This window comes from Halichoeres trimaculatus, unplaced genomic scaffold, assembly GCF_033239565.1.
Source record: "Halichoeres trimaculatus isolate MK-OKI-2021-1 unplaced genomic scaffold, fHalTri1.1 fHalTri1_scaffold_9, whole genome shotgun sequence".
Taxonomy (NCBI): domain Eukaryota; kingdom Metazoa; phylum Chordata; class Actinopteri; order Labriformes; family Labridae; genus Halichoeres; species Halichoeres trimaculatus.
The window spans coordinates 14,572,857-14,598,994 of record NW_027437188.1 but is presented as its reverse complement, the minus strand read 5'-3'; the positions used below and the strand labels follow the sequence as shown (position 1 = coordinate 14,598,994).

Genomic DNA, 26,138 nt, shown 5'->3' with positions numbered 1-26,138 from the left:
TGAATCAACATATTTTTACTGAGACTGACCAGCTCTGACAGATTGTGGAAAGGCAAAGTGAATAGATTTTGAACAGGAGACTGTACGTACTGTGCAGGACTGTACTGTACTGTACTGTAGGAATAGAAGTGAATTAAGATTTTATTTTTTAAAATCTTTTCTGTCCATGTAAAATGATCCATCATTAAAACGATATGAATAAACAATTACTACTGCTTAAACAGCATTTACTCAGTGATTCTAACATTTAGAGTCAATTAGTTTAAAGCAGGATGTTCTTCCAATTTTGTAACATAGCTAATCATAATAGCTAGGAACTATCTTCTGTGGATGTGAAATGTGGCTTTACATCCACAGCTTGCTCTATCAGGAGTTTCATTGAGCTGTAAGAAAGTGTTTTTCAGGTTAGTAATAGATAAACCCAATACATATTATAAAACATGTTTCGTGATGCGTTTATCTCAGTTTGTACTTTATTTAAAATTGTGATATTTCCTTCTATTTATAAAAGCAATTATAATAAAAAATGCACACAATGCAAACTGGAATGCCAAACGTACATAAAGCACAGACAAACACCAGTATTCTCAACCATCTAATAAAACAAACCAGTAAACAGCAGCTGTTTTGCCCTTGGACCTTCAGGCTTAATTACATTCAATTAAGCATGCTTCACAACACAGGTATGGATAAAAATTGCTCTCAGAAATAAATGTCTCTCACACTGAGTGCATTTTAACGTCCAAATTGTTACACTTATGTTCCGCATGTGAGTTTCCTGAATTTAAAATTACTGAAGATGCCAACAACAAACTAAAATAGAAAGTAGTCATTGCAATAGAAATTGACATGCAGTATAATGTTTACCGGTAGCCTTGTATTCTGACGCCATCTTGCGGTGGGGAAATGGAAATGCAGATTTTCCTTATGTTTATTTATAGTGAAAATGTCACTGTAGACACAGTCTACGAGAAAAACTTAACCAAGCTAAAATTAGCTTGTGAAAATAATTTAACCCAAACCATTTCTGAACTACTATTAATGTGTTAACGCAGTGGTTTGTTTCGTCGCAGGGTGGCGCTGTTGTCATACTGCTTGCCTTCTCGGCGTCGACTCTTCCGGGTTTGCCAAGGTGAAGGTTCAGAGGGCACGCACGGGTCGTGTTGTGCTTCTCATTCTACCTCCTGTACGGTTAAGAGCTAGCTACAGGGACTACAGGGATGTGATGGCTTTCCTGAACGTGTTCATGAGGAGGCAGTTACCGCAGGCCGCGTGTCTCTTTGCCCGGACAGTGAAGCTGCTCCGGCCTCCCTTCGCCGGAGCTCCGCTGAGGAAGAGACTGCATGGCTCGTCCCGGCTGCGGGTCGGGGAGAAGGGACCGTGGGGGAAGAGCCGGGGACCGGAGCAGCAGTATCAGCTCACAGATCTGGACAAGGCGGACGCTTTAGTAGGTTCAGGTTAAGAGGAAATGCATATTTAATTAGACGATTGGAGAACTTTGTTTCAAACCCCAAAGCTGCTTGCTTTAGCTCCATACTTTCTGTTTCTTTTCTTTACCAAAATCAACATAAATCCATTGTGAATGCATTAGTTTGAGAATAACGAACAACTACGATGTTGATTGACCAAATTGTCTTCTTTCCCTTCTTCAGATGCTGAGAAAATCCCACGAGACAGGTACTATCACTGAACCCATGCCACAAAAACACCTTTTGGTCATATTAAACGTGAAGCACGGTGTTGAGCCTGCTTTTACATTGAAGAAGAGTCATTATTTTCACAAGATCAATAAACATCTACGTTTAAGAAATGTTAAGCAGGGGCAGGTCAAATTAGATTGGTCAGACAGGTCTAAAATATCTGGATGATTTCAATCTGTATAAGGAAGTTAGGCCAGATTATTGGATCATATCTGCTTTTAAAAAGCACCAGGAAGTAAACTAACCATTGAATATCTGTCATGCACTCTTTTACTGTTGAGGAATGGTTTTAGGAGATGGACTAAAAAATCCACATCAGTTAGAGACCATGAAGATAACATCTCTTAGCTCACATGAAGACACAGGACAGCACAGAATAATATAAAATCAAACTGGACATGTTTTGCTTTTACACATCACTACACAAAAGTAAGAAAAGCACATATTGAAGAACTCACAGTGTTTCTCAGTTGCTTACATACACTTTGTGAAAGCATGCCTCATACTCTCAGAACTCTACCTACAAATCAAAAACACACACATGCAATGAACAAAAGCCCTGAATCCCCCTGCAAAATTAAACTTAACATTCAAAAAAAGTTACTTTTTCCCAATACGGTGTTTCATTTTCAAATAACACACAAACCACCACATGAACAGACATTTAGAACCAGTTGAACGCTGCTGAGCTTAGGGATGGATACTATTCACATTTGAAACCATACAGTACCAATGCCTGGTATCGGTACTCAATGGTGCCAATTTTTTGTACTTCTTTGTGTTTATGTGGTAAAAATATTAATTTTTTTGATAATAAAAGGTATTTATTTTTTCAATTTAACTTAATTACTCTAGTATAGTATAGTAGTAGTATATATAACCTTGCAATGCATATCCAGTATGGAAAATTGCCTACTCTTCCACTTCCTCTCAGTCACAAGGATGCATTTAGGTACCGAAACATGGTACCTTTTGATTTTATGTGAATTGGTACCCAGTAATTTTGAGAGAATTTGGTTGGTACCTATAAAAGTACCTAATATGGTACCCATCCCTAGCTGTGCTCAGTGTTAAACACTATGATGAATGGAAAACACTTCATTTATCATATTCAGTGTCACACTTACTACAGACAGTACAGACATGAATGTGTTGGAAAATATTTTAGTATATTGTTTTAATACTCTTTACACACAAGTACAGGCTAACAAAAACAGTTTGTTTTTTTTACAAAAACAATGTACACAGTACACATGTACATCCCAACCAACACAAAGTTGCACATACAGTCATACAGTGGCAATACAATAGAGTTATTAACTGTAAACAGTTATGGTATAAAAAAAAGAATGCTGCATTGTCTCCTCTGTTTTGACCTGGCCACTGCACCTCATTCTCATCACAAGCAATGTTTTCCATGGCCAAGCAGCAGAGGAAGTAATGCCTTGCATGGCGAATCCAGCTATGACAAGCATCAATTGCTATATCTCTACATATGTCTTCCATAGCTTGGAGAAGAGGTATCTATTGCATCTATCTCCAATATTGGCATGCATTGCTCCAAAACAGAAATGCTCACCTGTTGCCCTTTTATGCTAATGCTCTGATCCCTAAATGTAAAAATGTGTGACAGGTTTTTGCCCATGTGACGAGTCTGTGTGCATATTAGGGATATAAACTTCAGAATTTTGAATGTCAGTGTGTTCCTTGTGAAAAGAGAAAACATGCAGAGAACTGTGTAGTGTTTTGAAAAAAAAAAAAACGACTAACCCAATAAATTGTGTCATTGAGCATTAGCAGTCTTATGTAGGTGAAAATAGCATGTCTCTGTCTACCGTAAAACAAAAAATCAGCTAGGAAACTCTTCAGTTTAATCCTGGGTCACCACAAAGTCCAAAAACCAAACCAATGTGTTTGCTCTGCAACGAGTGTGATGAAGTGCTGAAAGATTACAATGTCCAAAGACACCGCCCTGAAAAACACACTGCGTTTTGGACATACTTTCCTGAGGGTTCTCTTGAAGGGGCTGCTAAAATTCAGAGTTTTACGATTTCTTACAGCTGGAGCTGCACTACAATAAAGCAGGCTTGTGTAGCTTAAGAGAGAGCCACAGCAGCTGTTTATGTTTGCCTCTGAATATTTTTGCAGGATTTCTCTCATGGTTCAGGAACGGTCTGCTGGCGACTGGGATTGGTGTGATTGCTTTTGTCCAGAGTGAAGTGGGGCGAGAAGCAGGATATGGTAAAGACCAGCTCTGTTTTATATGCATTATCACTGCATGTCAGACTAATTTGTATGACTGTTAACTAGAGCTTATGATTTAAATTCACTCATTGTCGTAGTCCTTCAAACTAGTGATTGTTAAAAAAAGAACCTAGAAAAGGTTTTAAAAAATGGTGTCAACAAAGTCACAATAAGTGTTTTTAAACTTTTTATTATCCAAATGGATCAAAATACCTCTTGTCTTTTTGTGCTTAAATCCATCAGTTACCAAGAAAAACTTGCAATAGATTTTATTGTATGAATTATTGCCCAAGGATTTTTGCTACCGACTGAAATCCCAACTAAATAAAAAGCAAAAAGAAAGGAGTCATAACTAATATCCTGAGGGTCATATTAATGATGTCAGAAGTAAAGCAAAATAACCTTACTCTTACATGTAACGCCTGTTAGAGATCGATTGAAGGCAGCAAAGAGAAAGGCTTATTTCTTTTAAAGTCCTTTAGAAGTTTTGTTCATTTAGAAAACTGCAGTTTTACCTGTAACTCATAAAAAAAATCTGATTTAAACAAAGTAAGTATGTCTGAAATAACTATGTGTGCTGTTTTTCCCCAGCCTTCTTCATTCTGGGTGGTGTTTGCGTTTCATTTGGTGTTGCTACATACATTGGAAGCCTCTTCACCCTGCGGAGGTTGATGCTGCTGTCTGTACCTGCTTTGCTGCTTCAGAGCACAGCAGTGGGCAGTGTTGCCCTCTTCTGGCTCTGTGCGGTATCTCTCTACATTGGACGCCTGGAGGTGGAGATCATCCACGATGAGGAGGAGGGAGAGGATGAGGACGAGTGCCGGGAGTGCAGAGAGAGGCGAGAAAACAGAGGGTATCGTAGCTCCCATGACAGCAGACATCATGACGGTGAGGACAGTGACAGCAAGGGGCCCAGCAAGTAGAGAGAGTGGGGCTGAAGTGTGTGTGTGTGTGTTTTCTCCTTTTTTTCAGGGCTATTTTGTATGTTTGTGTGGTTGTGAGTGCTATCAGTCTACATGCCCATGTGCAGACCGGCTGAGTCTAAAAATAAAGACCTATTTTTATTTCTTGTTTACTAAAATGGAGTAAATATTGTTGATAGGGACACTGAGATCTTTTGGAAAACTGATCAGAAAAATGCTGGAATTTGATGATTTGTGAATAAATCAGTTTTTTGCCTGTATGCTTTCCAATAAGTAGATATATTCAAAATGCTTCACGTTCATAATCAGTTTCTCTGGTTGTGTAAATGATTTTAGCCTTATGGTCTCAGACTACAAGACAGCAATAATAGTCTTCTGCTCAGTTTGGGGCCATCAATCAGCATCTCTCAGCTGCTCGTCTTACCTTTTTTGACTTTATTTGAAATAATCACGTCACTGTGATGGAGTACTTGACGTTTTCACTGAAGTCTTGATAAAAAACAAGCTGGTTGCAATTTGCTGAGAGATCAGGAAAGAAACTCATTTTTTTATGTTTGAGGCTTCAGCCGTACCTTCAAAAAGGTTACCTTGTGAACTCAATTTTTAATTTTTTTGTTTTGTAAGGGAAACAGCACTTTTCTCAGTTTTTTGTTTATTCATCACTGCAAGCTGACTTTTGGAAAAAAAATATTTTTCCACATCTCTTTCTGTGTTTATATATATATTGCTCTACATTGTTAATATAAATGTACAGTACCTCCATGCACACATACATCATTTAACCTTTGAAGTTAATATCACAAACTCTAGGATTATTGATGTTTGATTGACATAACTGAGAGGTGGTAGTATGAAAGACAGCCGGGAAAAGATTGTGTTTACTTCTGTCATGTGTTCACACTCAATGTAATAAAGTCAGAAAACTGAAAACTCATGTCTCTTTTTCTTTCATACAGAAGTAAAACAGGGGTCACTGCTTGGGGGCTATGGTTCCTAGGACAGGTAGCCTTACTTTGGATCCAGTCATGACTTTTTAATGTGTTACTCCCTGCTCCTTTCCATTTTTCAGACTAAAGACATTAAAAGAAAAAAAAAAGTTCATAAACCCCAAAAATTCTTTGGACCTCAGATCTCTGTGAGGTAACTTGAAATGGGGAATTCCTGGAGAAACATTGAGAGCTGCCTTTGTGTGTTTTCATCTGTCAGCTGTCTTCCACTGTCAGCAAGTTGCTGCTGCAATTCTCAGTCCCTGGGCATCTCCTGTAAGTGACACTAAAACAGCTTCCACACACCTGGCTCAACACTTATCTGTAACATTTTGCTGAAATTGGACACTGAGGAATATTGCTTGAATAGCATTTACACTCTGCACTGGGTGGGGCTGTAGGCGTCATGCTTGAGTGTATCTCACACAGGCTCATGGGAAGCTGGCCTATGAGTTTTATGTTCATGCTACAAATTCTGCAAGGATACAAAATATTTTTGACTAGAATGAGACAACTGTGTGGTTGCCTGGAAGAAATTGTTATAAAACTCAGGACTAGGAATAAAGAATATTGCTGAATGGATAATTGATTGAATTGCAGGTCAGTTAGACAGGGTTCCTGCAGGTCCTTAAAAAGTCTTAAAATGTCTTAAATTAAAATCCGGGAAATTAAGGTCCTAAATTGTCTTAAATTTGCTGTAGGTATTACATTTCTGGACGGTGTGTTTAATGCAGTTGGCAAAGCACTATGACCTGCCGTAAAACTTCTAATGGTGTGTATGGGAGTGTGAATAGTGACGGTGCAGTGATGATTTTCAATATTCAGTTCATGGCGCCCCCCCACAAACACACACACACACACACACACACACACACACACACACACACACACACACACACACACACACACACACACACACACACACATACACATACATGCACACATACATACACATACACATACATCTAATTTCTTATGGACATTTTTGCACTTTCTATACACTTTCTTACTTTTGTTTTCTTAAATGCTGCGGTGACTCCTGAATTTCCCCTCGGGGATAAATAAAGTATTTTCTATTCTATTTTTCTATTCTATTCTATTCTATGCACACACAACTTGTGAGTTAATTTTCAATTTGCACTTGCTAATCTGAGAAAAAAGAGTTGGTTTAATGAAAAAGAAAGTTGTTTTTTTTTGCTTTCCCCCTAACATCAATCCATACCGGTCAGTTTTGACCCACAACTCCACAGATGTTACTATTGTTAATAATGTTAGGTTAAAAACAAAGAGCACAACTAACTTTTTGGTAGGTGTGCTCTTTAAGACTTGCATAATGTGCTTACCCATAGTCTGCACTATAGGAAATAATAAGTGATTAAAAACATTTTTTAAAATTAAAAACAAGTGGTATATCGTAAGTTAGAAAAAAGATTATAGAGCCAAAAAATATAACATTTAAAACATTGTTTACATGGATATGAATACATAATAAGTTAGCAGTGAGGTGAAAACCAATATTGGGTAATAGCTGTTGTTTTTTAAGTATAAACAAGCTGAGTGTAACCACGGGTCAAATTTGACCCACTAACACCAAAGACGTCAACAGCTTTCTAACACAATACAAGGGTTGTTGTGGGTATGTTATGTTAGCTCTTTTCTGCATCACAATAAAAAGAATGGTGTAAAAAAGAGAAAACGCCAACTGTGAGTTGTGATTGTGTATACAGGAAATAAATTGACTTTTTTTGTTGACAGAATGAAATTTTGTGTCTCAAACTATATTTGTTTTGGTCTTAAAATGTCTTAAAAAGCATTAAATTTGACTTTTTAAATGGTGCAAGAACCCTGTTAGAGAACTGTCTTCAGAGGCTTATCATTTAACGTATACATTGATATATTGATGCAGTGTAAAATGTACAGTACTTTTTAATACCACCAGTTATCAATTGAGAAAAATCAACTCCATCAAATTTGATTCACAAAAGTACTGATGTGTCCTCAGTGTCCTGACTAAACCAGTGAGGGAACAAAGGTTTGGAGGAGGTCAGAAAAGTCATTCTCTGAACACATCATTCATCATAACATACTGTATACCTTCAGCAAAAAAGAAACCCTGCCAATCTATTCTTTAATCGGAAACAAAAAGAACTTAAATTGCAGTTGACATATAAATACCTCCACCTGTAACCCAGTGCAACAGCAGCAGTTGTTATATTTTTTTGATTGGGCAAAAAAAGGCTAAATTTAATGTGTGTGTGCCGTCAGAGTAAGTCGAAAGTTCTTAAAGGGGAAGTCAAAAGATGAACTAACTGTCTCCATACACGCTGTACACGCATAATTGCTTTAATGAGCTGCTCATCTGCCAGCTTTTCAATATATGATCTGGAGGAAGGAGCATGTGGTTCTTGCTTGTCTGGGTGTGTGTGTGTGTGTGTGTGTGTGTGTGTGTGTGTGTGTGTGTGTGTGTGTGTGTGTGTGTGTGTGTGTGTAGGGGTGGTGGTGGTGATTGTATGTGATAACTATCAGTGACTAGGTTAGGGTGAAGGTCTGTGATATCTCTCGGCCATCAACACACCACGTTGCTGTTGAGACTCACCTTAGTGTCACCCTCCCTTCCTCTCCTCATCTCCCCCTCCTCCTCCTCCTCCTCCTCCTCTTCCTCCACTCCTTCGCTGATTCCCGGGGCGTTTCAGTGCAGCTGTGTTTCACATGCAGGGTGTGTCTGGATGGCTGCTGCAGTGTGACCAGCACCTCCTCCCCTTCAAGCCCCTCTCCTCCCTCAGATCCTCCTCTACCCTTTTGCCCTCCAGTCTTTTTTTTCTTTCTTTCTTTCTTTCTTTCTTTCTTTCTTTCTTTCTTTCTGGTTTCCTCACCACCCCCCCCCTTCCACTCCTTTTCACTCCTCTCCTCTCCTCCATCTGACTGCACAGGTCTGTTTGGCATGCAGGAGGCTCCTGAGGCCTGGCGCGTCTAAAGGGCAGGGCGCCCAGAGGCAGGAGACGCGCCCTTACTGACAAACACCATCTAGCCCAGACCCCAAGCAGCTACAGAAACCACAACACCATCAGCCTCAGCTCCAATTCCAAACCAAGCCTCACGCATCTCCAAAGCTGCGCCGCTCATTCTTAGAAGTGATTGTTTTGAGCGCAGGTTGCTCATCTGCTCTCAGGTGTTAAATGCCATGCGTATGGATCAGAGGATCTGCTTTGAAAAGTGCATTTCCATGGATGGCCTTCCTCTCTTGGTGAGGAGAAAGAGGAGAATGTTAGGAAAAAGTGACAAAAATAGGAGAAGTAGAGAAGACATTGAGGAAATAGAGATGTGGTGGAGGTGCAGCGTGCTCATGTCTTCGTGTCTCCCTCAATCCTTCACTCTATTATTCCTACCCATATTTTTACTCTTTCAAATGCATTTACATGTGCTCAGGTATTTCCCCTGGGAGCACAACTCCAACTCAGGGGGTATGATAAGCCATCAAAGTCAGTGACAGAGAGGGCGTATGGGTGACTCAATGACAGGCAGAGTGGGAGACAGCAGAGCTGCCATGACTTGTGCACACACACACATATACACACACATTACCACACAAACACCTGCACTTTGCACAACGTACAATGATTCAAACAGAAAAGAAGACAGAAAGACAAAAACATAGATATCTGTGCACATCCTCACGCACTCGCACACTTATACAGTACATACTGTTTTGCACGTACAATGGCATTTTCTCCCCAACAACTGCTCTTGTTTAGTATGCACTTCCTTTGGTCTTGAGGAGGAATGATCCTCACTCTAATGAACTAGGGCCTGCCACTTGAATGTAAAACAGGATTTAACCCGTCTTCAATGTCAGAGCCCCTCCCTGGGGCTGCTTCAGACAACACACACACGCACACACTCTCAAATTCATAGAGATGCACACACATACATGCAGAAGAGAGCAGGCAAATCACCAATGTACATACACACGCAACACAAGCACACACACACACTCACACACATCATAATACATGCTGGTTTAAAGTCTGTAATCAGTGGGACACTTTTTGTGCTTTTCTGCTGGCGTAAGATTCACGGCAGAGAATATGCTTTAAATAACGATACTGTGTCTGTCAAGGTTGCTCCACATTATACTTTTTATTTTATGAAGGATCAGTGCCGTTATGTTTAGTTTGGTGTTTTATTGTGTGCTCCAGGAATGTACAGAAAATCTAACCTGCTTTATTTCTTCAGATTGCTGTTCCTGGATGTTTGTGTCTGAAACGACATTTTTCTCATGCATTAAGTCAAAGACTGTGCAGAGACGTCTGTTAAGTGCCTCGTGTAGGTTTTATAGAGAAGACACATCAGTACGTTTGATAACAAAACACAGAACAATTTGTTCAACTCTACAGTGTGTGTTCTCGTTGATCTATGTAACCACACCTGGATGCTTTTTAAAATCTTTGTAAGAAATAAATTAAATCATGCAATTTTTTTTTATAATTGTCATATGTATGTGCAGCACTGCAGCAAACAATAAACAACACAGCCGCAAATTGTGCTCCTCTACTGAAATATTTTATTGTTATCATCATCTGTATCACTGTTTCTTTTTACATTTGTTCATTTTATTTGATGGGTTGGTGAAGTATTCACAAAGATGGAGGATGACATTAGCTTCACAGTGATGGGCAAGGGGTGAGATATTTAGTTAAAAAACAAACAAACAAACAAAACCTTTTTGCGCGCATAGAGACACAGGCACACACACACACACGAGTTATACCGTTCAACACCCGAGAACGTGTGAGCTCGCTCATACATATTTGCATGTGGCAGTTACGGTTTGGGTGTGTAGTGCACATCGGATCTGGAAACAATTATAAATGCTTTTATACTCTTCCTTTTTTTCCTTTTTTCTTTTCTTTTTGAGAAATTGAAATATCAGAGATTCCACAATTTTAAAGTCAGGCAATCAGCCATCATCTTAATTTAGATAAAAACAAAATGATTTGCATACAGTGTGTTGGATCATTTCAAAGAATTTTCAAGAACTTCACAAAAGAAATTTTTGATATTTTAATTTTACAATAGGTACGTTTGAATGACTTCCCTCCAAAGTGCGATCCTAGAAAATTATCTTCTGTCATTCATGACTGGATAAAAAATTAACTTCACACCATTTCTGTAATCTGCGAACATCTGTAAAACAGAGTATATCACATTCCTTTGTTCAGGTATCTTTGAAACCTAATCAACAGAAGTTTGGATTTACTTCGGAAGAAAAAGGAAAAAATATATTTGGTGTTTTTCTACAGTCATAAGATGAGTTCAAGTCTCTGTGAAGGAAGAATTCAGAGTGTTTTTAAGTTTCATTATTTCCATTTAGAAGAAAACTTAAATGAAATGAAACCATCAGAATAATTCAGTTTTTTAATGACTTCTTTCGGTCGTCATTTAATGACAGACTGGTCTTTTTTTTACTTTATCCCCTCTCTACTTCTCCACCGTGGTCAGGCTATGGTATTATTGACCACTCTTGCATTGTTTTCTGTTTTAACAGGATCACACAGTCAGTGTTAAGTGATATAGTGCTTTGAGTTCACAAGAGAACTAATTTCAGTAAGTGCTCAGAAAGACACACAGCTTGAATTTATAATAGTAAACACTTCAGTCCAACATTTCCCTTAATAGAAAAAAACATCCTTGAAAAATCTCTTTCATTGGGAATAATAAAAAAGTATTTGGATGACATTTTACATCCAGTAAACAAAATTATCCCCTTTGTCTATCACATCATTTTTCTATTCATATTATCCGGTTATAACAGCAATAAAACATCAAAATATGAAAAAAAAAAATATGGCTTTCATACACAAACTCAACCGCAGCATCATAAAGACGTTATTATAATTAATATTCAGTTAAACATATGATCTTTCAAAATCAAACAGAAATAATGTCCTGTCTGCATTGCATTTTCTTCCCTTATACATTATGAAATATCTGGGTCTACTTTATTCATACTGTTGTCCCAGCAGTGTGCTTTAAGTATGGCTGACTGATGAATACTCATGTATTTTTTATTCTTACTATTTAAATCACAATTAAAAAAAACACCAGAGGGCTGTCTTCATCTATTTTAAGGTAAACCCTACGGCCGCCTGTGTCAGAGATGATTATTTTTTTTAGAATACTGCAATAATAAAAATGTATATCTCACAGTAATTTCATTCCTACAGAAGAGTGTCCGTCTCTCGTTCGTCCTCTTTCTACTGGCTTTAGGGTTAAACGTGTTAATCTGGGTGACAGTGAGAAGGATGAGAGCTGAGGGTCTTTATGGTTTTGTCCCTATGTACAATATGGCTTCTCTGAGTGGAAGAGACACAGAAACACAGTTATTGAGAGAAAGACACAGAGCAGAGTTCATTATTGTTGTTAAGATGAAAAGTCCTCAGAGACAAAATGTCAAAAGTTCCCCGTGTTGCGTTGTGTTTCAGAGTCACTGACACAATAATTCCCTGTAGCAGCGGCTTGTCACAGATTTTAGATTGCAGTTATTCAACTCATCATCCAATTAGTAACATCCTCAGAGGTTTAATGTCCTGCCACGTCTGTCTCTGCTGCCCTTTTCACTGTCTCTGTTTCTGGTCTGTCACTCCGCTCTGCTCTGTCCTTCATTTTTCAAGTTTCAGTCCTCCTCTGAGCCCGTAGCCCCCCTCAGTCCATTCATACAGAAGGGCAGGCCGGAGGAGAACGGGCTGTCAGACGGGGAGAAACCGCTGAAGGGTGGCAGGCCAGCCAACCGCTGCAGGTGAGGGAAGAAGGCCGGTGGGGGTCCCTTGTGGTGGTCTGAGCGTAGCTGCAGGCCATCGCCGTGTCCCGCACTGTGGTGGTGGGAGGGGGGCAGCTCAGGTGGAGCATAGCGGATGGTGCTTGGAGCATAGAGGCTTTGGGGGCCCTGGGGCCCAAGGGCGAGGGGGTGGAAGAGGACCCGACCCGCTGCGCCGCCTGCAGCCAGTCTCTGCAGCAGCTCAAAGTCAGGCCCGCTACCTGCTCCACCGCTGCTCCGACTGATGGCCCCTGAAACCACCCTGTCGTCGCGGGGGAGAGGGGAAGACACGGACATGGCGGGGGACAGAGCTGGGGACGGGGGAGTGAAGAGGCCTTTTGGAGGAGCTTCACTGCTGGAGGAAGAGTCAGGGATTGGGGTGGTGGGACTGTCTCCGTTGAGGCTGCTCGAGGGTGTGTGTGCGTGTGAGGGCTGTGTGGTGTGTATGTGTGAGGCAGACGTTTGTGTGTGTGACCCCCAGCGCCCCCCGGTGGACAGGGCTTCATGTTCAGTTTTGATGCTGGGGCTTCCAGGCAGGGGCGATGGGGTCACTACGCTCTTTAGCTGCTGGATCACAGCCCGGCCGTTGTGCGCCCGGCCCAGCCTTTCCCCTCCCCCAGTTGGGGTGTCTCCTCCTCCTCCTCCTCCTCCTCCTCCTCCTCCTCTGCTCTGTTTACCTCCTCCCCTGCTGATGTCTTCCTGTTTTAATTTGTCACTGTCTCCTCCTTGGTCCCACTCTGTCTCTTCCTCTTCCTCCCCCTCACTCTCACTGGCCAGGTCAGAAGATGCTGACACACTCTCCTCCACGTGACGGAGCTCCTCCATCCTGCGGCGGGTTTCCGGAGGAGCGCCTTCTGGTTCTGTCCTCAGCAGGCGCTTCCTTCTGTCCTCTGATTGGATGCTGGCAGCTGAGAATTTCTCTCTACCTTTAGAGTCAGGGTCACTTTTCCCCGCTGAGCTCTTTGTCGACAGTGATCCTGGGAGGAGGGAAATGTTTGGAATAAGTAAAGATATAGACAGGTGTGTATGTTTCAGCAAGCTGTGGTGCATGTTTGAAGTGTCTCACCTCGGGCCTGAGGGGAGCTCGCAGTCGGGGAAGAGCTGACTCTGAGTCGCTCTGCTCGTACATTCTCTGGTAGCTGCAGTAGATCCAGCGGACTATCTGGCAACTCTGTTCGACTGGATTGATAGGTCCGAAAATGAAAAAAGCAAAAGAGGGAAAAAAGGGTTGTAAAAATGATCATCTTCCACTTCAAACCACTTACAGCCTAAAAACAACACTTGTGCTGTGCTGATTGAGTGAACGCTTCGAATGGAAACAACATATAATCAGCCTAATAACGACCTTCAATAACCAAACTGCCTCACACTCTCCAATTCACTCACACACACACACAAACACACACTACTCACTCATACATCTTCACTGACATGCCTGTGGACAGACATGCAGACCCCACCCTCAGATACACACACACAAACACACACTCCGTGCTCCACTCAGCAGCCCACCTATGCACAGTTAAGCTCAGACAAGGAGGAGGCTGCTGGAGAAGTTAATGAGCCCTTGTAATTACAGCACTAATTAACTAAAACACCATTCAGCCCCAAATTCTGACATCCATTTGTTGTAATTATATAGCTTCAGTCCAATTAGCATTGAAATTCAGCTTACCCCTCTTGTTTTTGTCTGAATGCTCTGTGGCTGTGCACGTAGTTTTGTTATGTACTGTTATTGGTGTGTGTACGTGTGCAAGTGTTTGTACGACAAGCACATTTGCATCAGTGTTTGGATGAATACAAAAGGGGAAATTTGAGAAAAGCGTATTTTGTCAAGGTCACAGTTGCTCTGTCTGTTAGGTGAATAGTGAAGAAAAAAGACCTACATTTGAAAAGTACCTTTAACTTCAACAGGAACCATGGTGCAGTATCTGTAACTTTGCCTAATATATTTTCTTTTCTTTCAAACCACTCTTATTAATAATGACACCGTAACATCCAAAGAAATAGTGTTAAAAAGGGAATAAGTAAGCCTAAACTACAGTTCACCTTATCTTCAGTCAATAGGGAGTAGTGATGTTTGAGGAGCTATGTTTAGTCTTCCTAAAAAAGTAATTAACAGAAAAGAAAAAAAATGACCGAGTCATCTATTTAACCCCTTGATGCCTGTTGTCACTAATTTGGGATATTCCCTGTCAGGTCCTGATGCAGCTGAGATGACCTTTGTATCCCACTAAAGCCTACTGACTCATATTCTCCTCATAACAAAGATTGCATTAAATACATTATGTCCCAATATATTGGTTATAGGGTAAACTTATTATTAGGGATGCACGATACTGTTTTTTTTTTTGCCAATATCTGATATGTCGATATTTAACAACTAATTTAGCCGATACAGGTATTTTTTCTGCACACATAATCACAGAGATCAGTATCTGTCTTCTGTATCATTGTGTATACTCTTCTCACGTTTTTTATGTAATATTAATTTCTTGTGCAAAATAGGAAAAATATAAACTTGAAACTATATATTTATTTATGAAGATTAATCTCAAACAAAAAAATTCAAGACGATAAATCTTACTTGAAAGCTGATGATGCTGTTTCTGAGAAAACCATAACTATACCCACAACCAGGGAAAATTCGTCCAGTTTCATAATTGACAGCCAGTAAACGTAACCTCTGTTTACAGGTAACATGTGAGAAGTGTAACTGAACAGCGATTAAACCCAAATTGAATAAAATGGTTTACTTTGGTTAATGTGCCTGAAGTAGTCAGATACATGTAACTCACAGACTGCTGCTTAAATTCAAGTTTAACTTAAAACAGGAACCAAACGTGGGACTGCTCACTTTGAAAAAATCTGCAGCTTCAGCCCATTATTTCATCGGTTTATTGGCAAATTTTTGGATTGTTGTTGTTTAAGCTAATATCGGCTGATACTGATAACATGCCTTTAATACTGTGCATCCCTACTTATAATATTATGACACGTATAAATAACTATTGTAAGTGCTATGTTTAAATTTACAGTCTCCACTCAATTTAGCGTCTGTAAGAATGCAAAAACATTTTCCTTAAATATAATTGTAAATTACTTCAGGCAGTAAGGGGTTAAACTTCACAACGCATTTGGATGTCTATCAGTAAATCAAAGACAGCTTATTATAGGACTAAACTGCATCGGCCTGTGTTCTTGTGTATGGAGTGCTAGATTTATCATTTAATTGTCTCTTAAGGACAAATGTTTAATTCTTCATTCTAAAATCTATATCTAGTCTTAAACAAAAGACTACTCAAGAAATCTAAATTTGAGTAATTTATAATAAAAAAACATAATTGTTTGGCCTCTGATCCTATACAGAGTTTTTAGAGATAATTTACTTTTCAAGTCGTTAAAGTAAATGATGACATGGCGTGCTTTGATGTAACTATTTTAAAAGTATCCTCATCACTTTCCTCACATGTCAAAGAGAGAAACTCCTCCAATAATCCATCAGTATTACATCATCAACCCCTTCAAAGGATCTCTGCACACAGCATGGTGTCTGCGTGTCTAAACTCGCTTCGTATTAGCAGTCCTGCAGTTAAAAAAAAAAAAATGCTGCTCTGCTCTGGTTTTCACTGACCTTAGGACGTAGTTGACCCAGATGACGTTGCGTTCGTGGGGGGCCTTGTGGTTGATGGAGACAGTGGCAGTGGACTGTATCCACAGGTATCCTCCTCTCCTCTGCAGCCAGCGGTAGTAACCCGTAACCACCTGGCCTTTCCTCAGCACTGGGATGAAATGGGTGGAGATGAGGAGAAAGAGGAGAAAAATGCTGGTTTCAGACTGACGGTTCAAGAAGAAGACAGCAGAGGGCGCTGATCACAACAAGTCTTCAGCAGATTTCAACAGGCTCCTCATGTTCCATCAAGAGCACAAAGTTAAAATAGAGGAGGATTAAAAAACTGGTCAGATTAATTCCCTAGATCACACATGTATGTGACTCACAGTCCTCATGGCTCTGCCGGAGGTTTTCCAGGTCCTCTACATGAATAAAATGATAGCAGGTATGTCCCACCACTTCTGCCGGGGTCAGATCCATATACTCTGAGATCCTATACACAAACACAGCAACAAATGAACACATTTTTAGTGAAAAGAAGCAGATGTGTCTTCTGAAACCACCACCTGGCAGGGAAAGTGCTGCCAACAACTCATGAAAAAACATCGTGGAGCACTTAAACGCTCATTTTTTAGAAATTATGCAACATTAATTTGTATGTAATGCCTGTAGAGTCCTTACCTGTTCTCACAGTATGTGACCTGTAGGTCCATGTTCACTCTGAAGACAAACATTTGGCTCTCCATGCGGACTTCATTAAGAGTGGAAGGGGGGAGCGTGTGTGCCAAGGCGACCAAACCCATCGGTCGACGCACAGAGCGGGTTGAGCCTGGCACCAGTGCAGGGCGGCAGCGGATTCGTCCTGTCACGTGGATCACCTGACAAATACAACAAAAAAGTGCTAATTTTACATAAATTGAGGCTTACTTTGATTCAATTTATCAGTTTTAAAATCATTGGAAGTTGAGAACAGGAAAATAGCTTAGCTGAGTTCACAGAGTTAAAGGCAAAGTAAAAGAATACAGCTGCAGGTATTACAGCAGTCAGTGCTGTAAACTGTTATGTGCAGCGGTCCAGTGTGAAATAAGGTCAGAGTCATAAAACACACAGAGAACGACAGAGCTATGAAACCCCAGCTGTGCTAAACAAAATGACAGAGGTCTGCCGCTTATTTCACTGTTCCCAGAGTAGGTAAGTCAACAGGAGAGCAATACAGAGCCTGTTTTTCAGAATCAGGATCAGTTATTCCTCTTGACATTTGTACCTTGTATCCAGAAGACTTGACATGAAGACCTCTTTTGGTGAGTGTGGACTTCATCCGAATAAAGAAGCCACGGTCGGGGGGATCATCGGCCGGAGAATGAGGACTTGATGGAGCTGTTGAGGATGAGAAAAGAATCCTTAATTTACACTCAGCATATTATTCTATTTAACTGTGCTTTCTTGGTTTTATCACAAAGATGAAGTGAAGTGAATGTCAGGACATCAGTCTCCTTTTTCCATAAAATATCTTGCTATTGTTTTCTTTCTAAATTGACAGAACAACCAGTACCAGGCTCAGGTGTACCAGCTAGAGATGAGGTGGATGCAGAGCTGGAGGCGCTCTCAGGGGCTGTGTGACAGCCGGCCTCGGCCCTCAAGTGTGGCCTGATCCCCAGCCTCTCAGCCATTTCCACGTGGTCCGCCGGATGGATGTAATCAAACACGCTGCTGCCGGTCAGCTCCACCTGAGGAGAAACACACCCACGGATCAAAAACACAGCACACCTACACACACACACTCACAAAAATCAATACACTTTATGACAGGAAAATAAAAGCACTGCTCTGGGTAACAACTCAACAAGGAGAGTGGGCATTGTATGACATTCCAGCACACACACACACACACACACACACTCACACACACACACACTTGCATTCACATACATTAAAGTCCAGTCTCAGAGGAGCAAGTGACTACAGTATTACACAAATAAAACCAGGCGAGATAAAAATCAATTGTATTTGCTGATTAAAAACAGGTGAACTCCAAGTATCTCCAAAGGTCACATTACTATTCTTCTTCCCCTCTTCCCTCCCTGCTCCTTCATTCAGTTACAGTCCATCCTAGCAGGCATAAAGAGCAAGGCAACAGCTCACACAGCTCTATATGATCCTTTCATCATAATGCATCATAGTCGCATTTCTAATCATTTAAAGGTAATCGCCGCGCTGCTCATGCACGGCATCCATAAAAGCAGCACAGTCGGAGCAGATGTGATTCCATCTGAAGCTGTATAAATGAGTGTGTGGGAGAGACAGAGCTGACACACATGTATGCTGCTTCTATTACATCTGTGAATGTGTGTGTGTGTGTGTGTGTGTGTGTTAGTATGTGTGTGTGTGCCAATACCATTCCATCTGATAAAGCCGTGGCTGCAGCAGCCTCACACCCTTGTCTGTAGGACATGGCCATTTATTACCGGATTAGAGCCATTTACTGCAGGCTTTATGGGAGCTTCAGCAGGCCCTCAAGGACATCACAGCCGGGGGGAGTAAGGTAGTAGGAAAGACAGGGAAGGTGGAAGCGGTAGAGGATAAGTGAAGTGAGCAGGGAAACGATGGAGGGAACCCCAACAGCGTGGCGGGGTAAGAGGTAAACGAGGGAATGGAGGATTTTAGTCTGAAATAAGCGAGGCCTAATCTCTCTGAGTCTGTCCTGCTTTATTTTAATTGAGCCACCTGTAACTTAAACTGTTTTTAAACTTGAGCTTGAGTTTATTGAACCTTTGTCTCACTGTAAAGGCAAAACAATTTTATTTGGCTGCCTGATAGATGCAGGGACAAAGTGTTGCAAACATGAAACCACATTTATCTTTAACCTGATTCATTTGTCTCTCTTCACCACAGCGACAACACCTGTTGTTGATACTATGATACTTCATTTTTTAAACTTTGACCTATTAGCCACATTTAGGGACACCGCCCACATCAGCTCTGGTGAAATCACAACATTAAACCTATTAAAGTTAAATTAACTTTGTGGTCACTGGCGGACCATACATCAGCAGAGGGAAACAACAAAGAAAATGGGATTTTCATCACACATGGAGCTCAGTTCAGGGGCGCTGTCGTGGATTTTGGGCCTTACCCTACATAAAGGAATTGGGCCCCAACACTTTGCAACAGCAAATTGTCTTTGATATAGTCCCTGCCAGTCAGGGGGGCTTTGTATTGTTCCTCTTCTGCTCAGTGCTCCTGGTTAAATGAAAGTGACGTCAACCAAGCTTCACAGACACAAGCAGCCACTCATTGGGCTGGTTGAGTGAGATGAAAATGCCAACAGAAAAGTAAAGAGGACCTAAAACAGATGATGCTGTTATTGTCTACACCTCATAAAAACAGAAACAGGAAAATGCTAATGTTTGACTTTTTGAGTCCTGAATTTAAAAAAGTGACTTATTACAGCAAAGCTGGCTAATGTCAAACATTTACCTGAATAAAAATGTGAAGCTTAACGTTAATTTGACCCGTTAGTTGGCTGATGAGAAATACTGTGCAAACAAAGCACCACAAACCGTCATATCTGAGGATATATTTACACAGGCTGCGTAAATAAATGTGTTTCTTAATGAATAGATTAATCTTTAAATCAATAATTTTCTTTAGGTGAGGGCTGTGTAATAGGCCAAGTAATGTTTCATGCATGGGTGGATCTGCAAAAGAAGACTTAACACTAAGCTAAGGTGTCCAGTCACTCTGCATTATCTCTTATGTATGATCACTTTGAAATTTTAAAATCAATGACTGCACAACATAAAACTTTGAAATATATCTATGCTACAGCTAGAAATTAGCTTGACTGTGAACAGCTGTTTATGATACATGCAATTAACAAATAGTTAGAAAGAAAACATGATTATCTATTTCATTTCATACCTTTAATAAACTAAATGCAGGTTCAACATTTACTTTTTTTTTGTTCACTTGTAACTCTGTGTCTCCCTGATTTTGTATGGAACTAAAGGTTCAAACTGATTAAAAAAAACAAAAAACTTTTTTTAATCAGTTGCATGTTGTGGTTGACGGGTGAGGTAAAAAATTCAAGTGAATCAAAAAAGGATAGGTGTTCACTGGAAAACATAACAGTGAGCTCTGAATTTCATATGATCATTTCATGTGTTTTTTTTTAAATAAAAAGTATAAATTAACAAGAAGTGACTTTGCTTTAGAGCTGTCTTGGCAGTTGATACAGTAATTGAGCAGTGACAGTAATTCAAGTGAAAAGTTGTTAATGAAAGAAAAATAAACCGTCCTAAAAGTTTTGTTTTAATAACTGAATTTATGGGGGCGAGGTTTAAAAACCTTATTCAAATGGAACATGTACTGTGCGTTATATGGGAACGTAATTAGTCAATTATGTAATGTACGTTTCCCCAGAAATCATCCCAAGACCCTAAATGTTTAGACTTTTTCCCTTTTTGTCGTTATTTCTGATCCTCGTTTTTTTTTCATTGTGAAAAAAATAAAAATAGCAGTGTGTTTTGAAAATGATGGATTAGTCGCCAGCACGTTTTTGATTTACATATGAGGCTGACATGTTTATTAGTGTTTTTAAAATAAAAAGTTGGTATAATGCATCAAGGGGTTGAACGATGATACAGAAACTGGCAGGGTTCAGATGTAAAACCCACCTTCCTCCTACCTACTTATCTATCTATCTATCTATCTATCTATCTATCTATCTATCTATCTATCTATCTATCTATCTATCTATCTATCTATCTATCTATCTATCTATCTATCTATCTATCTATCTGGGGCTCTTTCTGTCGCTCTATCGTTTTGTCGTCCTATTGTTTGTGAGTTTTCTGCTGTGGGGAATTCCTGTCGTTTTTTAGACAAAGTCTAAACATACCTCTGCTTAGAACAGGGGTCCGGCCCATCTGAAAGAGACACAATCTCCCGGCCCTGTGGTTTCGGGAAACAAGGTTGAGAGACAAGCTGGTCCTTATGGGCTTTAGCAGGCTTAAGACCTATCCGAATAATATCACTCCATCACAGGCAGAGGGGAGGGATTGAAAAAAGATCAGACAGAAATGAGCAGATGAGAAAAAAACAGAGCGATTGAGGGGATGAGTCAGGCTCAGACATAAAAACAGGTATAGAATGTGGCGCAAGGGGGGACGTGAGGAGGGATTGAGATCATTCAAATCTGTCAAAGTGTGTATGTGCGAGTGTGTGTGTGAATGCAAGCACACAGCGCGCCTCTGTTTCTCTGTGTATGTGACTAGACTGTCTGTTTTTGTGTCTATACGCGTCATTGTGTGTCATTGTTTGTGTGAGGAGTTGTCTGCCAGCGCATCTGCGTGAACCTGTGTGTGTGTGTGTGTGCGCAGGAACCACGTGCATGTATGTATGGCAGTTTGGTGGGGAAGGGTGAGGCTGGGGGGAGGAGGGCAGCAAACAGGGGAAGGAGAGACATGATATAAATAATAGCAGGGGGCTTTAATATGTATGAGGCATCCGGGCAGTGGTCCACAACACACTCTCAGCCCTCAGTCCTCACTGACTGATGGGAGGAGAGAGGATGGGTGGGGGTAGGAGGTGGGAGGGGGGCTGGGCTGCATACTAACCATTCCCAGATCAATTCTCTCCTCCCTTAATCCACCATCCTTTCTCCCTTCTCTTTACCCCATTTATCCCTTCTCGCTCCTCTACGGCCTATGCCCTTATTCCTCCGTCCTTTCCGTCTCTCCTCCTTCCAATTCTTCATCTCCTCCTTTGTCTCCCCTCCCTCCCTTTGCTCCTATACTTCCTCAATCTTTTCATCCTCTATGTGGCATTCCCAGGTTTATCCCCTGCGCTTCTGGCCCAGAGAACCAGTGAGAAGAAAAATAATACCTGGAGGCGCCAGGGGAGTGGGCAGCGGGCTGTGCCCTTGGTCAAGGTGCCTGACCTGGGCTAAGCCGGCTAAGCAACCCCCCTGTCAGGGGAGCAGCCCAGGGTGTAAGCCAGGGGCAGAGGGGTCAGACGGGGAGGGGGGGCAGAAGACAGTCCACAGGGGTGACATGCCCTCTAAAACAAATGACCAGTTACACCTTTTTCACTCTGAACATCGTTTGTTTGTCTGTCCTTCCACTCTCCCCTGTGGCTGCTCCCACTCCAAACCCACAAACTATGTCCAGGTGTTTTTCTCCTCTGCCTCCCGCCCTTTTTCTTTTTGTGTGTTTGGTTCTGATATGTGAGTAATGTGTTGATGTAAATATTTGTACGGCTTTAACATGTAATAATATTTCTGAGACCACCTGTCTATTTAAACTCTTATTACTGATCAATCAGGAGAATGAAAAAAGATTTAAACTGTGCAATAAAACTGTTGGAATAGTTTGCCAAGAAACATAATACCATCTACTTTTAAATGTTCAAAACTAAGACATGAATGAATTCCTGTTTAAGCTGCACGATACTGGGAAAAATGAAATTATAAAAAAAATGATATTGTGATAATTTCTGAGTTTACTGCTTCACTCAGTTTGAGCTGAATTCTCCCTGAAATGACAGACTCACACCTAACCTTCATCTCTCTCTGCCTCCGTGAATGTTATTTATGTTAGCAAAGCGCTTTAATCATGTTGATATCTGTTAATTATTAATATGGATCCATAATATTTCCTGCAAAAGAGTCTTCTCTCATCAGGTCAGACTTTTTAATAACTTGCTCCTGCACAGAGGTTCCGTCTTTTAAGTTTCCCTCTGTGACCACATAATGTAACAGGGTTTTTTATTAAATATGTTAACACACTGCGCCCCTCCAGCCTGCGCATGAGACCCAGAGACACAGCAGGAACGTGCACATTCAAGCTGAGCAAACGCCCAGTGACTCACAGTTTTTCCTCCTTCTGCTTTTGTCTTTTTTACAGGCTTGAATAAACTTTAGTCAGATATTTAAATCAATGAAAAGTAATGTATAGAACTAGAACAAACACAACACGTTGCATATATTGCACAACTTTGCGATTTGACGATTGCACAAACACAAATTGCAATGGCAGTACTAAAACAATATACTGTGCTGCCTAATACCATTTTTTTTTTTTATGTTCAAAGTTAAAAAATGTTTCCATGGGATCTTGAATTTGAAAAGCTAAGATCAGACGATAAAAAATAACATCAACATGGAAGACCCAGGTCTGAGGAGCATCCTCCAGACTGATATACAGTGACTGGTCTTTACAGAGTCATTATGGTCATTCAGTACACATGTATTCATTTACACACATATTTAATGTGTTGAAATTCAATTAATAATTGCAACCTGAAAAACTGTGTGACAGCCAGATCGAAATCAATACTGCTGGTTATCAACATGTCCAAGACGGGTCATCAATATAACGGTACATGTCATTTCTAATGTTTCTACACAGTACAATATCAGCAGCATGACACACATCCTGGGAAAAAGAAAATTAGAATTTCAATAAATAAATAATATCATGTATCAATGACCATGACTGAAGCTGGTGAAAAGAAATCTGACATATGGAAATAGAAAAGTATCTTTTTAATAGAATAACTGTTGGAAAATGTAGGATGATATTTTTGATATGGCTCTTACAGTCCCAGATGAACAGGACACAGGATTTATCAAACAAGTGCAGCATCTCATTTCAGTTAATAACAGATAACTGTCCACACATGCTGGAGAGTAGGTATTGTGGTAGAAATTGTTACAAATTGGTGTATTCTATTTTGCGAGTTTTCTCCCTTGCAATCCTTGAGTTTATGACATTCTTTCATACATTTTGTAATTTGTTTTCAGAACTGGAATTTAATAAGTTTTCCTGCATGTGATTGTAAACTTTGAAAGTTAACCCAAATGTTTTTAAGTCTTGAGAGGAACCTTTTGACTCCAGGCTGCCTGTAAGGAACTATATTAGCAACATGATATCAGGGTTATTTAACAGACGCTTCAAGTTTGTTGTGTTGCTACTACTTTTCGGTCTCCAGGACAAGTCTGATCAGAAATTATAAAACATTATCGTTTCACTGCAAAATGTGTAATATCTTCTCAGACTAGTTCCTGACAGTCCCTATTTGTCTATGAACACTCCCATACATCCTTCCCTCACCTCCTCTCATCTACTCATCCCCTTCACTCCTGACTCTGTCTACCCTTTCAGGTTGTGTCTCTTTCTCCTCGTCACCCCCACCCTCTGCATCCCTCTCATCTTTTGTATGTTTAAGGTTTTGGGCATAATCTTCGATCATAAATAATTTCATTAGAATGCTGATGGCTGCGGCCCTGTTTGAGGAGATGTGATGGGTTAGGCCATCTGCTCAGCTGATAAGAACAGCTCTGTTTTATTAGCATCTCCACCAAAGCCTCGGCTGTCTTGTTTACCTAGGCAATCCCAAGGCGAATTTCATTCCTACTGCACATTTAGACTCTATTTACACACTCAGAGTCTCTCGCTCCTCTATACCACGGTCCCTCCTTCTCCCCCTCATTCCTCTGTTTTCTTGCCATCTTGTAATTGTCTGTCTGGGATGTCTCTCTGTCCCTCTGTATGTTCCTTTTTGTTCTCTTTCCTGGATTCCAGCACTATATCTTGGTGTTTTAGCAGATTATCTTTACATTTTCAACCTTTAACATTTAAGTTTTTAATAGTAACTGTGCATTTATGCATTGTTGGTTTTGTCCCTGCACAAAGATAAAACCAGGAGGTTTTGCTCTGACCCAAAACTGTTTTTTTTTAAGTCTGTTGAACATGATAACACCTCAAGAGTTCATGAACCATGACACTGTTGTGAACATGTTCATTGGAAACTCTCATGTTTTGTAAACCTGTGAACCAAACAGCTCAATTTTCAACCTGTGAACAGGAACACAGAGTCGACTTTGGAGATAGTGACAATCGAGAAGCATCTGAGAGGTATCCAGAGTTGTCAAATCTTAAGAGCACTGTGTTTTATAGAAGCTACAAATGGATTTACAGCCCCCAGCACGCACTCTGCTTTGCTTATGATGCCAACACTTAGACTTAGTTTCATATTACAGTTTTTCTCAGTTGCTTTGGTTGATTTCTCGGATCAGAATTGAAATCCTCAGAACTACTTGTTCAATCTTCACATCATTGTGTCACTTTTGCACATCAACAAAGCAGCTTCTCGTTTCTTTGAACAAGTTGCAAATGCTTTGGGGCATCCATGCAAATGACTATGTCCAATTCCCTGCTGTTTCCTACATTATCAGCTGCTTTTGTCATGTTGATCAAAATGGATTATTGTGGGTCTCAGTTGAATAGTCTCACCCACCAAAAAGTTTAGTCATGATTTCATGGCAAAAGTCTTTATATGGAAAAAATATGGCAAAAAGGACAAACAAGTTATCATTACATCAGCAGAGATTGCAGTGGTCCAAAAACTCATGTGGTCTTAGAGATGTAGGATTTTACAAATAATTAACTCTGTGACAATTTGTTCAGTATTGTATAAACCTTGGCTATTTTGCTTTGAGGGATGCTTAAACCATTTCACCCAAATTTACTTCTACAAAGCAGATTTCCCAGCAGATGATTGGGTGTTTGTGCATTATTACCGTGCAGTAATAATCACCCCACGTTGAGCTTTGGGATCTGGCCCATGAGTGCAGGTTCACTATCTCCCTCTCTGGACTGGACTTTAAACCAGGATGAAGCTTCAGTGTTGAGGGGCGGTTTACACGACAAAGGTTTTAGGATGAAACACAAAAGTATTGTCAAGTTTCAGCCTCTTGTTTCCATGTAAACGGTCTTTTAGCCATCCTATCTTCTGATAACGCCCTCCAGAGTGGAATTTTTCTGAATTGCTACCACCACCTTTTCTGTACTCAGC

At 40.4% G+C, this 26,138-nt stretch overlaps 2 protein-coding genes across 4 annotated transcripts in view; one reads left to right on the top strand and one right to left on the bottom strand.

Moving 5' to 3' along the window:
- Nucleotides 1-1,098: 1,098 nt before the first annotated feature.
- Nucleotides 1,099-5,734, top strand: tmem160 (transmembrane protein 160). The gene is made up of 4 exons (XM_074679193.1): nucleotides 1,099-1,447; nucleotides 1,653-1,677; nucleotides 3,849-3,941; nucleotides 4,536-5,734. The coding sequence occupies exons 1-4, from the start codon at nucleotides 1,226-1,228 to the stop codon at nucleotides 4,865-4,867; spliced, it is 672 nt and encodes a 223-aa protein (XP_074535294.1). The 5' UTR covers nucleotides 1,099-1,225; the 3' UTR covers nucleotides 4,868-5,734.
- A 4,665-nt stretch (nucleotides 5,735-10,399) lies between these two features.
- The window catches only part of npas1 (neuronal PAS domain protein 1), a 48,594-nt gene continuing 32,855 nt past the window's right edge, over nucleotides 10,400-26,138 (bottom strand). For 2 of the 3 annotated variants that reach the window (XM_074680053.1, XM_074680055.1), the window contains 7 exons: nucleotides 17,833-18,007; nucleotides 17,545-17,657; nucleotides 16,962-17,158; nucleotides 16,667-16,773; nucleotides 16,302-16,449; nucleotides 13,734-13,846; nucleotides 10,400-13,644 (listed from right to left, as the gene is read on the bottom strand). In XM_074680053.1, coding sequence (XP_074536154.1) covers nucleotides 12,527-13,644; nucleotides 13,734-13,846; nucleotides 16,302-16,449; nucleotides 16,667-16,773; nucleotides 16,962-17,158; nucleotides 17,545-17,657; nucleotides 17,833-18,007 — 1,971 coding nt within the window. In that variant the 3' untranslated portion in view covers nucleotides 10,400-12,526. The remainder of the gene's footprint in view (nucleotides 13,645-13,733; nucleotides 13,847-16,301; nucleotides 16,450-16,666; nucleotides 16,774-16,961; nucleotides 17,159-17,544; nucleotides 17,658-17,832; nucleotides 18,008-26,138) is intronic. The other variant, XM_074680056.1, reaches the window with a different exon arrangement.

Coding starts and splice junctions, on each gene's coding strand:
- tmem160 (XM_074679193.1), top strand. CDS start 1,226: ATGGCTTTCCTGAACGTGTTCATGAGGAGGCAGTTACCGCAGGCCGCG. Junction 1,448..1,652: donor TGGACAAGGCGGACGCTTTA/GTAGGTTCAGGT, acceptor TCCCTTCTTCAG/ATGCTGAGAAAATCCCACGA. Junction 1,678..3,848: donor GAGAAAATCCCACGAGACAG/GTACTATCACTG, acceptor ATATTTTTGCAG/GATTTCTCTCATGGTTCAGG.